We start from the raw sequence: 17153 nt of genomic DNA, 5'->3' as shown, positions 1-17153 counted from the left end.
AATTTTCTTCAAGGAGTATTCTTTATATTCAATGCATCTTTTTCATGGTCTTCGTCAAAATAAAACTAAGCAACAACAAAAACAAGTACTCTTCATTGGTTTATTTACTAAAAAATTTAAAAGCTAGCAAAGAAGGAGAATATAAAGAAACAAACAAGATTTCTTTTTTTCTTTCTCTTTCTTTCCTTTGTTTATAACAAGTGTAATTGTAGGAGAGAATAGATGTGGAGACATACCCAGAGACAAAATAGCAGAAAATAGATGAAATTTAAAAACTCTTTTCTCCACCTCTCTTGCTTATACATAATGTCCCTTAACTCTCCTAAGATTATATGCAACATTAATTGTTTTATCCAAGAGGGCTGAAAAGCAGAATGGTTGAACAACCTAGTTTATTTAAAGAAAGGCCTTTTAAAAAGTCTGCATGTTGACAAATACTATATATGTAAATATGTATTTCATAAATATACATATATTTGTTATATATATTACATGTAATATATATACACACACATACATATATACATACACACACTATTTCTGTGTAATAAAAAACACAGCATAACATATATACAGAATTTTCTGCCATAAAGTGATTTTGTAGTCTGTGGACAGAATTACTTGAATATGATTCGTGTTTTGGGAGTATAAATGACTTTGCAAAAGTTGCTTTGTCTGCTATGTGGCTGCTGAAACTTCTTGCTAGGTTGCTATCATCATTTCTAAATTTTAAAGTGTTGTTATACTCGTATTTCTACTATCATACCAGCAGGTCAGGCTGGTTTTCATTTTTGTATTATTGCCCTTACTTTTCTAAGTGATATTACAGACTATAGAAATGTCTGCAACTATAGGCCAGTCTCGCCTATTGTCTGGAGTCTAGACAGGCTATAGAAAAATCTCTGTGACATGTAATAGGCCAAACAATTTGTAGGGTTGTTTATCCCTACAAATTCACTACAGGAAGAAAAAAGAAAAGGATATACTATTTTATTGAGAGTAGGTAATTTTATAATCTTCTAGCCCTTCTGTGAATGACCAAAACTCAGGATAGGCTTATACATTTGAACAGCCCTTTCTGTATTGTTTGATCATATACAAAGCAATCTACAGCTCAGAAAAACTCAGACTTAACAAGATAATTTTATCTTAACTGTAGTTTTTTTACCCCCCTAAGTATTTTTGTAAGGTATTTACAAATTCGCCTCATATTTATTTCTGGAGAGAGTTCTTTTTCCCTTGGCTCATCTCTGTGGTCTGAATCTTTGAAGACCAACACTGTGGAGGTTACGGGTATTAAAAGGAATGATGGCTTGTCTACAGCTGAGCTCAGCTGAAGCCCACTTCTGAGAGATGGTAGATCACTTCATGGGCATATGCCACCATTATTGTAATTACTACTGTCTCCTTCACAGCCTAGAACTGCGAGCATAACTGGACTTGGGCAAGAAGGACACCATCTCAACAGTGCTTCCCCAGCCTTTCAAATCACCTAAAATGCAGAAAGCCAGACGAAGTGCCTTCGTGGCAAGCTGGCCCCTTTAGAATTTGAGGTCAACTCTAAGACTGGTGCATGACTGATGAGAGGGAGGGAGTTTGAGCAGGAAGTGATTTAAAAAGGAAAACAGATATAGAAGAAAAGAAAAAAATACGGTATTGAGGATCAAATTGCCAGTAGACTGTGCTATCAATCTGCATTCAAAACTGGTTCTCTGGTCCCCATTAAAACTGAAATCCTCACTAAGGTCAGGATGGCCTTGGATGGAAAACCTTGCTTTGTGGAACCTTCTAGGAAAGAGGATGAAACACTTTTTAATAAGCCTTATAATACAATCTGTATAAGAAAGTAAATGATAGTTTTTAAAGTATACTTTGTTGGTACATTTTCTTTGGGACCTCAGTACATGGAATAGATATCTGCAGGAAAACATCTCCCACTCATTCTCCCATGGTTGGTTTGACTGAGAACTCTGTTAGGCTGAGGAGAAAGGAGTGGGCAGCATGCCATCTTTTGCCAAGGTCCTATTCCAGGAGCGAGGCTGACTTCATGGTTGTGCAGCCTGTACAATCTCGTACGGCCCTGACCTTGGTTTAAATGCCCTGCTGTCGTTGTCTTGTAATTGTTCGGGAATTTTTTAACAAGACACCCCACATTTCCATTTTGCACTGGGCCCTGCAAATTATGTAGCCACTCCTGTCCGCAAGAGTTTTAATGCCACTCACGATGAATATCAGAAATGCATATCAGAAATGAAAAATTTTGGCCTTTACCTAGACATTAGGAAGAAGGAGAACTTTTTTAGAAATGTGGTTAAATGTAGTACATGCCATATGTTCTTCTTATTACCTATGTCTTAAGACTATTTTAAAATGTTGAATGGAAATAGTAATGACTGCACATTATTAATGTCATGAGGCCCATAAAAATAGAGCTGAAACCATACTGGTTATTCTAATTCTTCTCCCCACAACCTTGTTTTGATCACATCGTAACTTTAACTGAAAGTATAATGGAGTTTGGGGAAAGATCTCTATGATGCCTTCTACAACTGGAGTGGAGAGGTACAGGCTTTTTCTATCCACCCCATTGTCAAGAACTCCCTGAGAAGAGACTTCTGTGACTACCAAGGGACACATCCCCATACAAATCTAGGTAGATGGGCCTTCTGGTGAGACCTGACACTCAGCCAGAAAGGGACTCTGGTGTCACCAATTGTTACCAATCATCTGACTCACCTCCAGTTCCAGCTGAGGCTGCAGCTGCTACCGGGATTCTCAGCACAGTGTCCCCGTGATCGTGCCCTCCTCTATTAAGTACAATTATCCTCCATGACTTTTAAGATGAAGGCAGAGAGCAGTGGCGTCAATCCAGATTTACTGATACAATTTATTATGAACTTCTAAAGGGTAAACAGAGGATTGTGTATGACCTCACTGAAATCACTGGATTCAGTTTGTCGACTCCCCCCTCACCCCCCTTTTCCTTTTTTTTGTTACATGTAAATGGCAAAGGCATGAGTAATATCTCTGGGCCTATGACTAGGGAGGTAAAATATAAAATAGCAACGTTTTCAGGTAGGCCACATGATGCTTTGTTTATATAGCACACGTTTTTGGTTGTTTGATTTCAGCATTGTATCCGGAGAATATATTGTACACATTTATTTTCACAGATAGGGATCTATTTTCTTAGCAGAGCAGGTGCTTAACTCACATTAGCATAAATGGAAGTTATGTGAATTCGGTTATGGGGATTCGAAAAGACAGAGAAGACCCCTTTTATTATTTGGCTATAATTTTTATTCTATTTGTGCATCTTAAAAGTTATTTAAATAGACAGTGGTTGTGTGCACCATTTAAATTTTCTACAATCTAAAATGAAAAATGAGCCTAGCTCTAGCTCTTGAATAAGTTTTGAGGATTTTTTTTTTCCTCCAAACCATGGGATTGCAATCTGTTTGTTTTGGAGCTGTATGATCCCATTCAATTAACTGAAATGCAGGTATGATAACAAGTCATAAATGAACTACAAATATAACCTGAAAATGTGGAGCGTATTTTGCTTCAGAATATCCTAGTAGAGAGTTGTTAATCATTGTTGGATTGTTTAAATGATATGTGAATACACATATTCTAAAGAATTAAAAACAAAAATTACTCACTGCCGTGGCTCCTTTATTGAATAGCAAGCTTTTCTATATATGCGGTGCTGATTTTAATAGCACATGGGGCAGTGAGTATAGAATTATTCACGTGTCCTTATGATTGATAGTCAACCTATCTACCTGTCTTCCAAGCAGATGTGTTTTATAGAAAGCCTGTTGCCATTGTTAATGCTTCAGTGCTGTCACACAGACGCAGCTGTCATAAATATCCCCTAACCACTATGTTTGCTGCTTATCTGAATTAGTTAGAATGCTGTTTGCAGCTCCAGTTTTGAAAGAAGCAGTTTATCTTCCACCTCCTATTATTTCGTTTTCCATTAACCTCTTCCAAGGAAGATTTTGTTTTCAGTTGTGAAAAATACACAGAAGTTTCAAATGCCTGATTGTATTTCTGCAGTAGTCAAATAATAAAATTCTGAAATCGTTTTCAGCTTAAAGAAGAATTTAAAAAATAAAATGGCAACTTAAAAACTGTAATTTGGGAGATGAATAAATCTCATCATCCTGGCTTTATTTGTCTGATGTCCCATTCACTCATTACCTAAGAAAATGTGCTGCATCTTTAGATTTTTAACCCTGAACTTTGACAGCATCTCAGATACCTTGGTTGATATGACTATTTGGGGACCAAAAAAAATAGTGGTCATTTTATTACAAATTTCAGTAAATGCAATATATTTGACCAAATATAAAAGGGACTTGAGCAATTAGATAGGAAAAATGCAGATGAATAGGAGAGATCAAATATGACTACTCAAAACATAAAGCATGATTTAAATGTCCATTTGGACATATTTTAAATCTGAAACGAAAAATTTAAATGGAAAGTTTATTTGGAATCCCAACAGGAAAAATGACCTATGTCATGTGGTTTAGAATGATAGTCAAGGTTTAATCTACAAGGACTATGAAAAAGTGCCTCACACAGTTTTCATAGCCAGCTAGCATAAGAATAAAAGAGATTGGATGAGCCATTTCTCTTGTACCTTAAATAGCAGATTTAGAGTAGCCTCTGAGAAACTGGAAGTGCTGGGAGTTAAAAAGGATTTGAGTGACACAAAATAAATACAATACATTTATGGTTTTTTAGTGGATTACACTTAAGCAATAATTGTTTGCTTTATGAAACTACTTCCCATTTTCGAGTAGGACAGGGCCTTCATCAATTTTCCACAAGAAGTTTATGCCCTGAATATAAATAACCCCCCTCTGTGAGGGAGTGGGTGTGCGGAACACAAAATATGAAGTTAAACTGAGATTTTGTGGTTAATTCAAATAAGAGTCCCTTAATGAAAACGAACTGCATTTGAAATCAGTCAATGTAATTATTGGGCTTTATGAAGGCCATTATCCCCTGCTGATGACAAACCTGATACGTAGTATGGTTAAGCTCTGGCAGCCTCCAGAAGAAGGGAGTAGATCTGGGCTCCGCTTACCTACGTCCAGTTATAATCACCCCAAACCCTACTGGTCCTTATTAAGTGATTGTGGCCGTGAGTTGTTAGATGCTGGAAGGTCTTTGCCAGTACCAGCTTACCAGCTTATTCGTCAATTGAGAGTCTCTCTCTCTCTCTCTCTCTCTCTCTCTCTCTCTCTCTCTCTCTCTCTCTATATATATATATATATATATATATATATATATATATCCTTATGAGACACACTTCTTTTAGTTTTCACTTCATGGAAAAGGAAAGACTTTGGCATAAACTACTCCATGATGTCAAACATCCCGATAAAAACTGAAAAAGCAAATACTTAGTTCTGCTGTTAACATCTAGATAGTTGATGACCTAGAATCAAAACATCAGAATTCTCAACTAGACTTTTCATTATTTACCTAAATTTTTATTGTTGTAGGCACAACACTGTTTAATTAAGTGAAAAAACCACAAAGCTATATTTGTGTGGGCAGATTTGGGGTGCTAATAAATATAATTATATAAAATAAGCTACTTTGCAATAATATATTAATTTCTTTGTCATAATAAAGTATGCCAATTTGAAATAAAGTAATTTGATTAAAATGTATGATTATAATTTTGGTATTGATTTCTTCTAGGAAAAATGCTTAATTTAAAAAAGAAAAGAAAAAGTGCTATTAATTCCAATTAATGTTATAATTATTTATCTTACAGTGAATGCAGTAGCAGTGGCTTTCATTTTGATAATTATGTATGTAAAAGGCCATGATTAAACTAATTATTATGTAAATAATGTACTTATTCAGGTAGCATTGGTTTATTAAAAATAGATTTGAAGAATTAATATCTTTTCAAGCCACTTTTTTTCTGAATTGACAAGAAAATACTTATGACTTTTATGTATTATGGAGTAGTTGATTAAATGAAAAGAAAATCCTAATATCTAATTTTATAGAAACCAAATTAATGTGTGTGTAGTAATTTGCAATATTCAATGAAATTCATATATTCCCATTTTGGTGATAAATGGCCTATGAATATAAACCTTCTGAAACAAGTGCCAGTTTGTATAATTAATCATATTTATGATTCTTCTGTGGTTTCAAACTGTCATCTTCAATAGCGGTTCGGATTTTGAAGCAGTCGCTAATTATAGTGTTAATTTTTTTTTTTTATGGCTGACAAAATTGTGTTTAGTTTTAGAATATCAAAACTGCTAAACTTTATCTTGAAAAATTACTGCTTAGAACAGTGGCCTCAAATCACAGCTTAGACCAGCGGAGCATGAAGCTGCTTCAGTCATCTAAGTCTAGCTTAACACTGGCCTTTGTAGAAATGGGGAGTTATTTGTTTCTTCCAGGAGTATGTGTGTTCCTATTGGTGTATCTAAAATATAATAGGACATCCAATATCTGCTCATTCATGTTTATGTGTAAACATTTACATACCATATAGGTTGGACTTGCAGAGTGAGGGAGTGAATGAATCATTATGTTATACTTTCAAGGAAGCTTACTTAGCATGAATTTTTGAGAATGCCAATTATCAGAACATCTTTTACATTAAAACATACATTATTTACCATTTAGGGAATATGAAAACTGAACATTATTGAAGAACGATTGCACTTTTACTTTTTTGGCTGGCAGATAAAACTGACCAGTGGTCCATTCCCTAAGATCTTTCTCCTCAAGGCCAGCCAATAGTTTCTCAACGTTTAGATGAAATCTTTTATGTGTGTTTGTCTTAGCATTAAAGACCCTTAGGAAAAAGTGAACATCTTCTGGTGTCCTAAGAACTAGCTACCTTTTTGACTTAGGAGGAAAACAAATCAGTTTGGCAGTCCTCTTTTGGTTAATCACATTCCTTACTAGAGTTTCTAATCTTTAGAGATTAGAAACATACTAAAAGTAGATACTTAAAATTGTTTTTTTGAATAGGACAACCTAGTCTAGCACTGTACCTGGCACATAACAGGCACTCAAATATTTGAGTGAGTGAATGTTTTACATGTGAAAGCTGAAGGTCAAGGGAAAGCTTAATTGTGTGAAGCAGACAGAGTGCAACCTCGACGTGGGCTAGATTCACGGACTGGAAGAAATAATCCATTTAACTATATTTGCATGAAAAGGGACATATAGAAAATATATTTAGAAAAGAGTGCTTGTCCTTCCTTCCAGTCTCTATCCAGTCCCTCTCCCCTCCTGTGCTTTTAAAAGTGAGCAATTGGCCAGTAGAGTAATGAAAGCCTAACAGTTGGTTCAAATAGTTATCAAACCACTGGAAAAAATGCTTCCTTTTCATTGTGCTTTTTTTGGACACTGTAGATACGGTAACTCATGAACTACATTATAAAAATACCTCTTTTATGCCCAAACATTCAGTAGGAGGGAATGACATTTCTTTTATTACCTTGGTAAATGTTTTTAAGGTGTTTAGCAATAAGCTTCCTTTCTCTTTGTCAAAACTGCTTAGATGCAGTGGTTGTTAGGAATTTACTAGAAAACCTATAGTTAATAATATCAGGAAAAGACGGGATATATGTTTAGTCAGCTAGTATGACAGGTCAGGTTGAGTAGCACATGCTTTTTCATTTCCTTGTCATTTTCTTGATCTTTTGTGTGATGGAAAAAAGTGGTTATTGAAGCTTTAAAAGTTTATTTTCCATTATTGCCCATCAGCCAATGTTTTTAGCATTTTTTTCCATCTTTTGGACAGAGAAATACATTGTTCCAAATAACAGAAAAAAAATGCTTAAGAGATTTCTGAAGACAGGAGGGTGATAAGATTTTAATACAAATGTGAACAAGGTCATCTTTAAAACCTTAGTTAATTAACTCTTTCTTCTTTAGATGTGTGATTTTTTTTTCCCCTCCATAGGTAAAAACTTCAGAATTTTGTCATGCTTCCTATAATGCTAAATTTTAACAGGAAGAATATTTTTAAATGTTCATTTTTTAAGAATAGTGTTTAAGATTAATTTGCTTCAATGGTTGCTGGCTTATTGAAATTGATATGGATCTATATTTGTTACTATTTACTTTTGACTTTTATGTCCTACCTTTATGTCTTTCCTTAATTGGGTGGTAATGGATTTTTTAAAAGTGTTGTTCTAGCAAACATGCCATAAAAGTCAACCACTCATTTAAAGACACAAGGAAGAGATTTTGGCAGAGATCTCAAGCTTCATGGGTTGATGACGGTTCCCTTAGATGGGATTTTCAGATAAAAGAAATTCTTTCTTAACCAGAAATAGATATCATTAGACTACTATAGGTTAGCATGCTGCTAAATTTCACAGAAATTTTAGCCCACTGACTGGTAATAGCAGATGCTATCGAATGGAGACTAATATAACTTATACTTTCTGGACATTTCTAAAACTGCTGTAAATACTAAGTTACCACACAGTATATCTTTTTGTGGTTGAACACTGTAGTATACTTAAGCCCTCTGTATACTGCATTCTGGCTTGGAATTTGGTCCGTGGTTTCATCCATTGTTACCAGTGATGCTTAGACTCTCCCAAGAGTTAAATACAGTGGAGCTGTATTTATACGAAGCGAGTTCCAGCGGCTGTTTCATTGCTTATTACCTCCCACTTTGCTTCCATCTGTGTGTGTGCAAAGGGAATTGCCCTAAAAAATATAGGCTTCCTCTGCACACAAACGTGTATTTGTATACCAGCAACTCCACAATCTCCTGAATTGGGGTGTCATTAATAATTGTACTTTTAAAAAAGCTTTTAGAGCTTGAAGGAAGGGGTTTAGCAGTCATTCTGCCACGGTTTCTGTAAATGCACTAATGAAAAAAAATCAATGCATATTCAAGTGAAAAGGTAATTTGTAAGATATCTTTTTTAACAGAAAACTTTAATTTTTAGGATACTACAGGAGATGAATTGTGTATCTGTTCGGAATTAATTGTTAACATATTCGTCCCAGACTTTCAAAAAATGACTCCATTTAATTGAAAGATTACAAAGATGCTGATGAACCACACATCCATGGAATATTTATCCTAAAGCCTAGAGTCCTACATATTTCAATTGTTTGCCATGCCTAATATATCTGAGAAACCAAACTGAAATTACCAAATACTTTTCTGTCAATTACCAAAAAATTTTTTTTAATTAATCTACTTTTATACAAAACAATCCTTGAGACAAGTATTTTTACCATAAAAAAAAAAATACACCATTGGGCTGGTAGGAGTTAACTATAGATAAGGCAGCTATTAAAATCAGCTGCGAGGTACTATAAATCCTTTAAAATTACTAACAAATGAAGGAGGCTTGACTGAAGACTGTTCAAAATGGTTAGCCATGTGCTTATAAAAAGGGACACATAAATGATATTTGTGTGTTTAACCCTGGTTATAAAAAGTCATTTGATTTTTATAACAGCATGGTCAGCGGTTGCAAAGCCTTACGACTTGAGTTAAAAATGTAGAATCCCTCTGTAGAAAGGAAATAGATAAAGCTGTGTTAGTCATATTTGAAAAATAAAAATATGTATCTATATGTGTAGATATTTATATGTGCATATTTACAAGGAATAATGATACGTTAAATTTGATATTTTACATGAGCAATGAGAAGTACTCTGACAGAATTTTTCTTGTGATCTGAAAGAATCCTTTCCCCACACCCAGCTCATGAAACTTAGCTATTCTTAAAAGTATGACTATTTAGGAAATCATTTGTGTGGTTTTTAAGAAATCAAATGTGATAAAATATAAGGAATACTTCTTTAAATACAAAGAAAATGGAAGAAAGAAAAGAGGAAAAGAAGCAAAAATAAAGAAAAAGAAAAAAATTGGAGAAGAGGATAAGAATTAAGAAGGAAAAACATCATTTCTTCAGGGTTTATAACGTGCCAAGCACTATACTAAGCTCTTTTTTGTTTGTGTTGTCATATTTAATATTCACAACAGTTCTAAGAGATAGGCCTTAAAATTCCTTTCTCGCAAATGAGGAAGTGAAGATCAGAGATGTTAAAACATTAAGGACACACAGCAGATAAGTGGCAGAGCTGGGGGAGCAAGTGTGATCTGGCTGATATCTGAGGTGGGAAACATCAACCCTGGCTCCATTCTCAAAATCTAGTTATTCTGCAAACTGTGCCCCCCTTTAAGAGCACGGAAGCCCAGGCAAGACACCCAGTGGTTAGACTGATAAGTTATTTGGGGACGGGATGGGGCAGAGGAGAGGAGGCAGATCCATGACCTGGCCTCAGAAGTAGTGGACAGGGGGAACTAAAACGATCAGTTTTCATTAATTTTTCCACAAGTTCTGCACTTTTGCTTTTTATTAAGATGACCTTTCACCTTCTAAGAATCTGAGAACATAAAAACAATCTTTAGAATCTTTTAGCAGGTGATTCAAAACACATTCCGTGCCATTCTGCCCTGGTATGCTGGCATTTTTTAGAGGGGTGGGGCTCCGATTGCCCCACATGAACAGAACAAAGCGTGAAAGTTATGTGGTCTTTGGCAAATCATTTAGCTCCCTGTACTCTGTTTCCTGCCTGCTGAAGAGAGGTCTGCACCCTGTTTCTTAATGTCTTCACATAGGAAACATCAGAATTAATTCTTAAAGCAAACAAAAACCAAACCACACAAATGTTATAGAATTGCTATGTGTGCCACTTAACATATCACTTTTAAGAACATGTTCAATCTGAATGGCACTTTAAAGAAGAAAAAAGGAAAACTATTCTGTGATGAGCTCATACTCTTTTCTTCACTTAGATTACCATTCTCATCATCTCCACATCTCTCTTGATAAATGGGTCGGATACCATCATCCCCACTTTACAATTGAGGCAATGCTCTCATTAAGTGCCAGACCATTGCCTGTAGCCAAGAGAGCAGGATGTAAGTCTCCTGTCCAAATCTGAGGTTCATTTTACCTCCTCCTTATGGCCAAGTTGGTACCTCAGTAACTACTTTTGGCATTGGCTATTTACAATGATATGATAGGGTCATATCATATCTTTAAAAGGTGGTCACTCTTAAAGCTAAGATTTTGTTATCTCTAAGATTTTGTTATCTCAGGAATCAGAACCCTGTGTGGTTTTTGGCATAAAAATGCTTTATACATTTAGCAAAAAATAAGCAAACAGACACCTATTGGGAGGGGGCAGGCGATGAACTGGTTACTGTGAACCTCGTATATGAAGCAGTGGGAAATCTGACTCATCCATGGCCTAGGATGAAGACTGTGGCTGATGAATATGAAGGCAGAAAAATGCACTTTGATTCAGTACAATACTGGACACTCTTTTCGTGCCTTTCCTCGTGGTGTTCCCTTGATGGAACTGTGGGCTTTTTTCTTCACAGTGCTTCTAATAGATATTTTTAATTGATTGAAAATAATCATCACCAGTAGAAACTTGCGAATATTTTTCCAATCGCAGATGTAAATTGCTTATAAATTATTTTAAATTATTATTTTCAGAGGGGAAAAAAAACGCTATAGTGATGTCCTAGATTTAGCCTTTCATGCCTTCATAGAAACTTGAAGGTGTGCTGAAGCCATGTCATTAACATGCCATTTGCTTCCCACTACTTGCTTGACACACAACACATACCAGGAAATGTTGCAGTTGTCACTGTACGAAGGTAAATTTGAGACTATTCATATTTTGAATGTCAGTGTAGTTAAAAAACAAAACAAACAAAACAAAAACGATGCCAGTATTCACACATTTTGACCTAAGAAAATATGATAATGAATTTTCATCTGTATTTCATAGTCATATGCCAAAATGATTCACCGCTGTATCTTTAATCCCTACCATAGTGCCTGGCAAATGGTTGGTAGTCAGCCGATACTGATGGAATACATTTGTATGCTAGTTCCAAAGGAAATGAGAGCAGTCTTTTTCTTTACCTGAGAAACATGAGCAAAGATTTTTCCTACTTAATGACTGAGGTATTACTGGATTAAAAATCTCTGAGAGAAAAGTCTCGGATACATTTATGCTCCCGAGCCTCCTTTCTAGCAATTTCTAATCAGAGAGAACCAGGTGAGAAGGCTCAGGAAGTGCCAAGGGTAAGAAGGACAATGCTGTCCCAACAGATGCTGTTTACAACCAAAGATGTCAAACGGAAAAAGTGGTCTTCTTGGTTGTTAGGATGCCTGTTTGGTCTTACCTACAAATAATTCAAATGCCAAAAAGCATTACTTTGCGTGTGGAAACCACCTGCGTGCAAATACACATTCACACATTCATGCTAAGATTGTGCTTACAGCGCTCCCTGACAATGATACTTAATTCTAAGTATGGGGCAGTCGGCCATTCACCCTCTAACTCTGACATTACTGCACTGGGGAAATGAAGCCTCAGTGCATAATAATCAATCACCTTGTGTTAGTTTTGTAGTCAACTAGATGACAACACGTAATAGGATGAGGTAGGTCAATTTTAGTTTCTAGAAATATCTGTGTTTTTATCGTGTTCTACTCTAGAATTGTGTGTGTGTGTGTGTGTGTGAATCAAAGCAAACTAATATTTCTGTGTTATTTATGATATTCTAGAGAGGAAAACACTTGACAGAACAGGGTTTAAAAAAAAAAAACTTGTAATTTTTTCCAAACTAAGTAAAACTTTCACAGATCAAAAAGAGGACATGTTAGAATAGTATAAAACCTTTTGTGAGGGATAATCTATATTTTTAAAGATAAATGTTTGGTATTATAGTACCATTATCCCCACCATTCCCACCACACAGAAAAGGTCAAATGCAGTTCCACTGTAGGGTTTTTTTGTTCATCACAAACATTTAAATTTAATAAAATTCATTTTTGAAAAGTTAGATGTGCAACTTTTCAACTGAGTATCTGAGTATAAATGATCCTCAGTTGTGTCCCAAACTGTATCTGGCCGCATATTCAAACCTTTATTTCATAATCTGTATTAGTGTTGTTTCTTAACAGTCTTGCCATTGCTACTACATGAAACTATAAACGTAGTTACCTATTTTCTTGTTTTAGTATATAATTTCTAGATATCGCTATCAACAAAACATTACATATGGCATCATATGTTACCTTAAATTTGTACCATTATAACCAATAATAGTGTTATATTTAAGAGTCAAACTCCCAGAGTATATTGATCTTTGTGAACAATGTACTATGTATTATTAGTGAGACCTGCCTTTTCTCAACATTTAAAGTTATATAAAGTTATGAGGTGCTTTAGCTTTAGCTTGTTTCTCACCTTATATGAGAAAAAGTTATAAATATGTTATCATTATTAGCTTTTTATCTTTTCTTGGGCTTTGGTTTTTTTGTGGTTCTTTATGGAAGGACTTGGTCAGGAGTTGGAGGAGGGAAAATAAATAGGGGACCTATTCTTTCATATAAATATGATACCAACCCTTTGCTGTGTATGCTTTCTGTTAGCTGTCTTGTATCATTTATTTTGAGGGCTTCATTTCCTCAGTGCAGTATTTTCTAAAAGAGAAAAATGAAGAATCCTGGAACCTAGGAAAAGAGCTCAAAGAAGAGAAAATGGACTGAACAAAGGGATAACAGTGTTATTCAATACTATTGTGAACTTATGTCATTGCCTAAAAATAAATTTGGATTCATTTCAATAAGTAGGAAAGTATTTAACCATTCAAAAACTCATTCATCTGACTAAATGAGCATTCTTATTAGTGCTGCATTTCTCAAACGAAGTAGAAGTTACTTCCTCCACCTGTACATAATTTCCAGAATTATATTCTTGAAACATTTAACGTTAGTGCTAGAACACTAATTGAAAAACGTAGTTTGTAAAGGATGATATCACTCTCCAGTAAGTTGTCTTGGACAGATACTCTCTGAGAATGTCATCCATGTAATGAAGATGTAAAGTTCTAATCGTTTGGTTCTATTTATGGTGGGTACTTGGTCAGCTGTGGAAGTGATCTCAAAGCTTAGATTTATATGCTTCCTCTTTTTGTTTTTAAAAATGCATGTTGATTGGGACAAATGTGTGTTATTAATGTTTATAGACTATGAGGATAGTATGTGTAGCACTAGTATCTATGGATGCATTACACCATCTTATAGGGTAATCCTCCAAGAGATGGCTCTGAAAATCATTTCGGCTTCTACTTGGTCCTGCGTCTCACCTTCAAATAATGATCTGTTCTATTCCAAATATTTGCATGGTCTCTTTAACCAATTCATTTTTGGATGCTATGAAGAGTAATTGTGATCCTTTAAATCAGCCAGCAAGAATTCATCCCTATAATTTGTATTGGGTGGGGTTAATTTTCTCCTCACTGAGGTTTGCACAGAAGAAGATATTATTTAGGAAGTTGTATAAATCCCCTTTGTTTTGGCGAATCGGTATAGAATGCTGGCTGAGGATGTAAATACTGGAATCCGATGACATTGGCACTAACAGTGCTAGCCATGTGACCTCGGTAAGACGATTTCATCTTTCTGTTTCTTGATGTCTTCTTCTGTAAAATGAAGCACTACTCTTACCCTACATTGGATTATTGTAAGGAATAAGTTAATACGTGTAGAGTACTTAGAACAGAATTCTTGGTAAATTTTAGCTACTGTTACTATTATTCATAGGTTATCAAGTAAGATCTTGCCGGAAAAGCCAACGCCTTATGTCATAGTAGTAAGATTTCTTTGTATATGTAAGCTAGACTTTTGTCATGTATATACATGGGCTCATTAGCAGCACTTTTAAAAAAGGATCAGTAGCAATGGCTTAGACAATACCACAGTTATTTCAAAATCCCAGTCAGTAGTGCAGTTCGTATTTGCTGTGTTTAAGTCTGGTTTGCTGATGATGAATTTTCATTACTGAAAGTGTTTTAACATGGCTACTTTACACAATTGTATAGCTTACATAGGTTTTTAAAGTTTTTAAAAAAATTCCTCGAGTAATTTCGCTGCTGAGAGCAACAGAATTCCTTTGTCAGTTTCAGAGCAATACTCAGGGATCTAACTGATTCAAGGAAGAAGTGTATCTGGTTTCCTTTACATTCCAAGGGAAATGTCAGCTTCAGGAGAAACAGTCATGCTGGCTTCCAGGCTTTCAGACATAAAAGATATCTTGTTCACCATTTTCCATTAATTGGCTTTGCAGCTTGCAGTTCCCCACAATGATGAGTGGACCCGATTTGCAAGGACACTTGTGGAGATCCGTGCTAACCGAGCTGACAGTGAGGAGGAAGGCACCGTGGAGCTGTCTGCCTAGTGGAAATGAGCTGCCCCCACCCCAGCCCCCGCCTTCACCCTCTGAGCTCAGCGTCTGCAGTCATCAATTCCACTCGTACTCAATGTCCATTCAGTATCAGTATTGCCGTGACCTTTTGGGTGCCATATTGTGCCAGCTTTGCTCCAAACAGTCTAAATATATCCCACCCTACTCTCCAGCAACCTGAAATTCACCAGAGCGTTTCTATCTTTATATGTCTGTCTCAAAATAAGGGGCGGGGGGACCTTTACGGGTTTAGTTGTTGCCTTTTAACTACTTAGTAGCTGTATTTAATAGCTGGAAACCTCTGGTTAAATTTGTGCTTACATGCACTTCTGGCATAGTCCTATTAAATCCATATGAAGCCAGATATGATTGGGTGCAGATGTGGTGTGCTTCATGATATGGTGCAGGGCCAAAGACTTGAGATGTGGTGTTACATGGTGACTCACATTATGAATGGATTTACTAGAAGAACATTGCTGCTCCTTATTTATTGTGGTGTGCTGCATGGAACATATTTATTTGAAAGCATTAAAATAAATGATCCTAGAGCATGTGCATAATGAGAGGACTGTATTGTCTCTGCTGCTGTTGAGGTTACATTAAGTTCCAAATAACAATTACAGTATGCCGGTTCCACTGAGGACAAGAAATCTTTAGAAGTGTGTTGCAGTGAACAGAATGAATTTTAATGCCTATTATTTCTAGGTACTTTAACAATATTTCAAATATAGTTGACCATTGATACTTGTCATTCAAGCTAACACAGCCTGACAAAAGTCTGTGGTTCCTAAATATGACACCAGTATTGCCAATAAAATGTTCCAAACCAGGTCTGCATCAGCGTGAATAAATCTTCTACTTGGGGAAAGCCTGATTAGAATTCTGTTGTGACAAGGGAGTGAGTGGGGGAAGATACGTTAGGGCCATGTGAAAGATCGATAATGAATTTACAGGCAGCCAACCTGGCTGGATTCAAACCAAGACTCTGCTTTTATTTTTATGAGGGAACGTGTGTGGTTCTTTGGAAAGCTTTCCTTTATCTCCTTGACCAGAGCCACTCTTGCCCAAAACCTATTTCAAATTTTGGAGTAAGGAAAACAGGTTAAGATGTACAAATACCAAATGTTCTACGCATTTTCTTTTTTTCTTTTTTATTTATACCAGAAAACTTATGTTTATTACTATTGGACTAGGGAATATGTCTATAAACAACTTTAATGAAAATTTTTTTGCAAAATGTCACTTCATGCCTAGAGAGAATTAAAATAAATATCGGTTGAGTCATGAAAACCATTTGAATACAGGCTTTCAGCTTTTTAGGAAGAGAATTTCCATGGTGCTTTGTTGGTAGTTCTTGAGCTACGAGACTTCTTTTATTTTTAAGATAATAATATGCTTTTCTGTAAGTACCCTATGGTGTATAGATATTAAAATTCTTTATCAACAGAAATTAAATTTTTAAAGATAAAATATGAGTTTCTTAAATAAGTTTAAAAACAATAAAAGGTACTGTGGGAAAAAAAGTTTCTCAAGCATGTACCTAAGGACCAAGAATAAATCAATAACCCATAAATTGCTATTATGGACCAAATTCTAAATGATTCAATGAACAAAGACTGTGAAAAGTACAAGGGTCAGAGTCACTTGTGGTAAGCTCATGAAGAATTACAAGAGTTTATATTTTTATATTCCACGGTACTGGAAGTGTCAATGGTGGGGAAAATGGTGGTATGGAACTTATTATGGCAAGTCTCAGTAGGGAAATTACAGCATTGGCCCATGGGGTTCTGAAGGAAGGCCATGCCATCGGAAGCAAAGGATTATGGGACTTTTGAGAAACA

General features: G+C 35.6%; 1 protein-coding gene across 8 annotated transcripts in view; it reads left to right on the top strand.

Annotated features, from left to right (window-relative positions):
* The window catches only part of DYNC1I1 (dynein cytoplasmic 1 intermediate chain 1), a 289426-nt gene extending 272821 nt beyond the window's left edge, over positions 1-16605 (top strand). For all 8 annotated transcript variants that reach the window (XM_081079542.1, XM_081079541.1, XM_081079540.1 and 5 more), the window contains one exon: positions 15196-16605. In XM_081079542.1, coding sequence (XP_080935668.1) covers positions 15196-15306 — 111 coding nt within the window. In that variant the 3' untranslated portion in view covers positions 15307-16605. The remainder of the gene's footprint in view (positions 1-15195) is intronic.
* The last annotated feature ends 548 nt before the right edge of the window (positions 16606-17153 follow it).

Source organism: Rhinolophus hipposideros, assembly GCF_964194185.1.
Source record: "Rhinolophus hipposideros genome assembly, chromosome: 18".
Lineage (NCBI taxonomy): Eukaryota > Metazoa > Chordata > Mammalia > Chiroptera > Rhinolophidae > Rhinolophus > Rhinolophus hipposideros.
The sequence above is the reverse complement of the archived record's forward strand: the minus strand, read 5'-3'. Positions and strand labels throughout refer to the sequence as shown.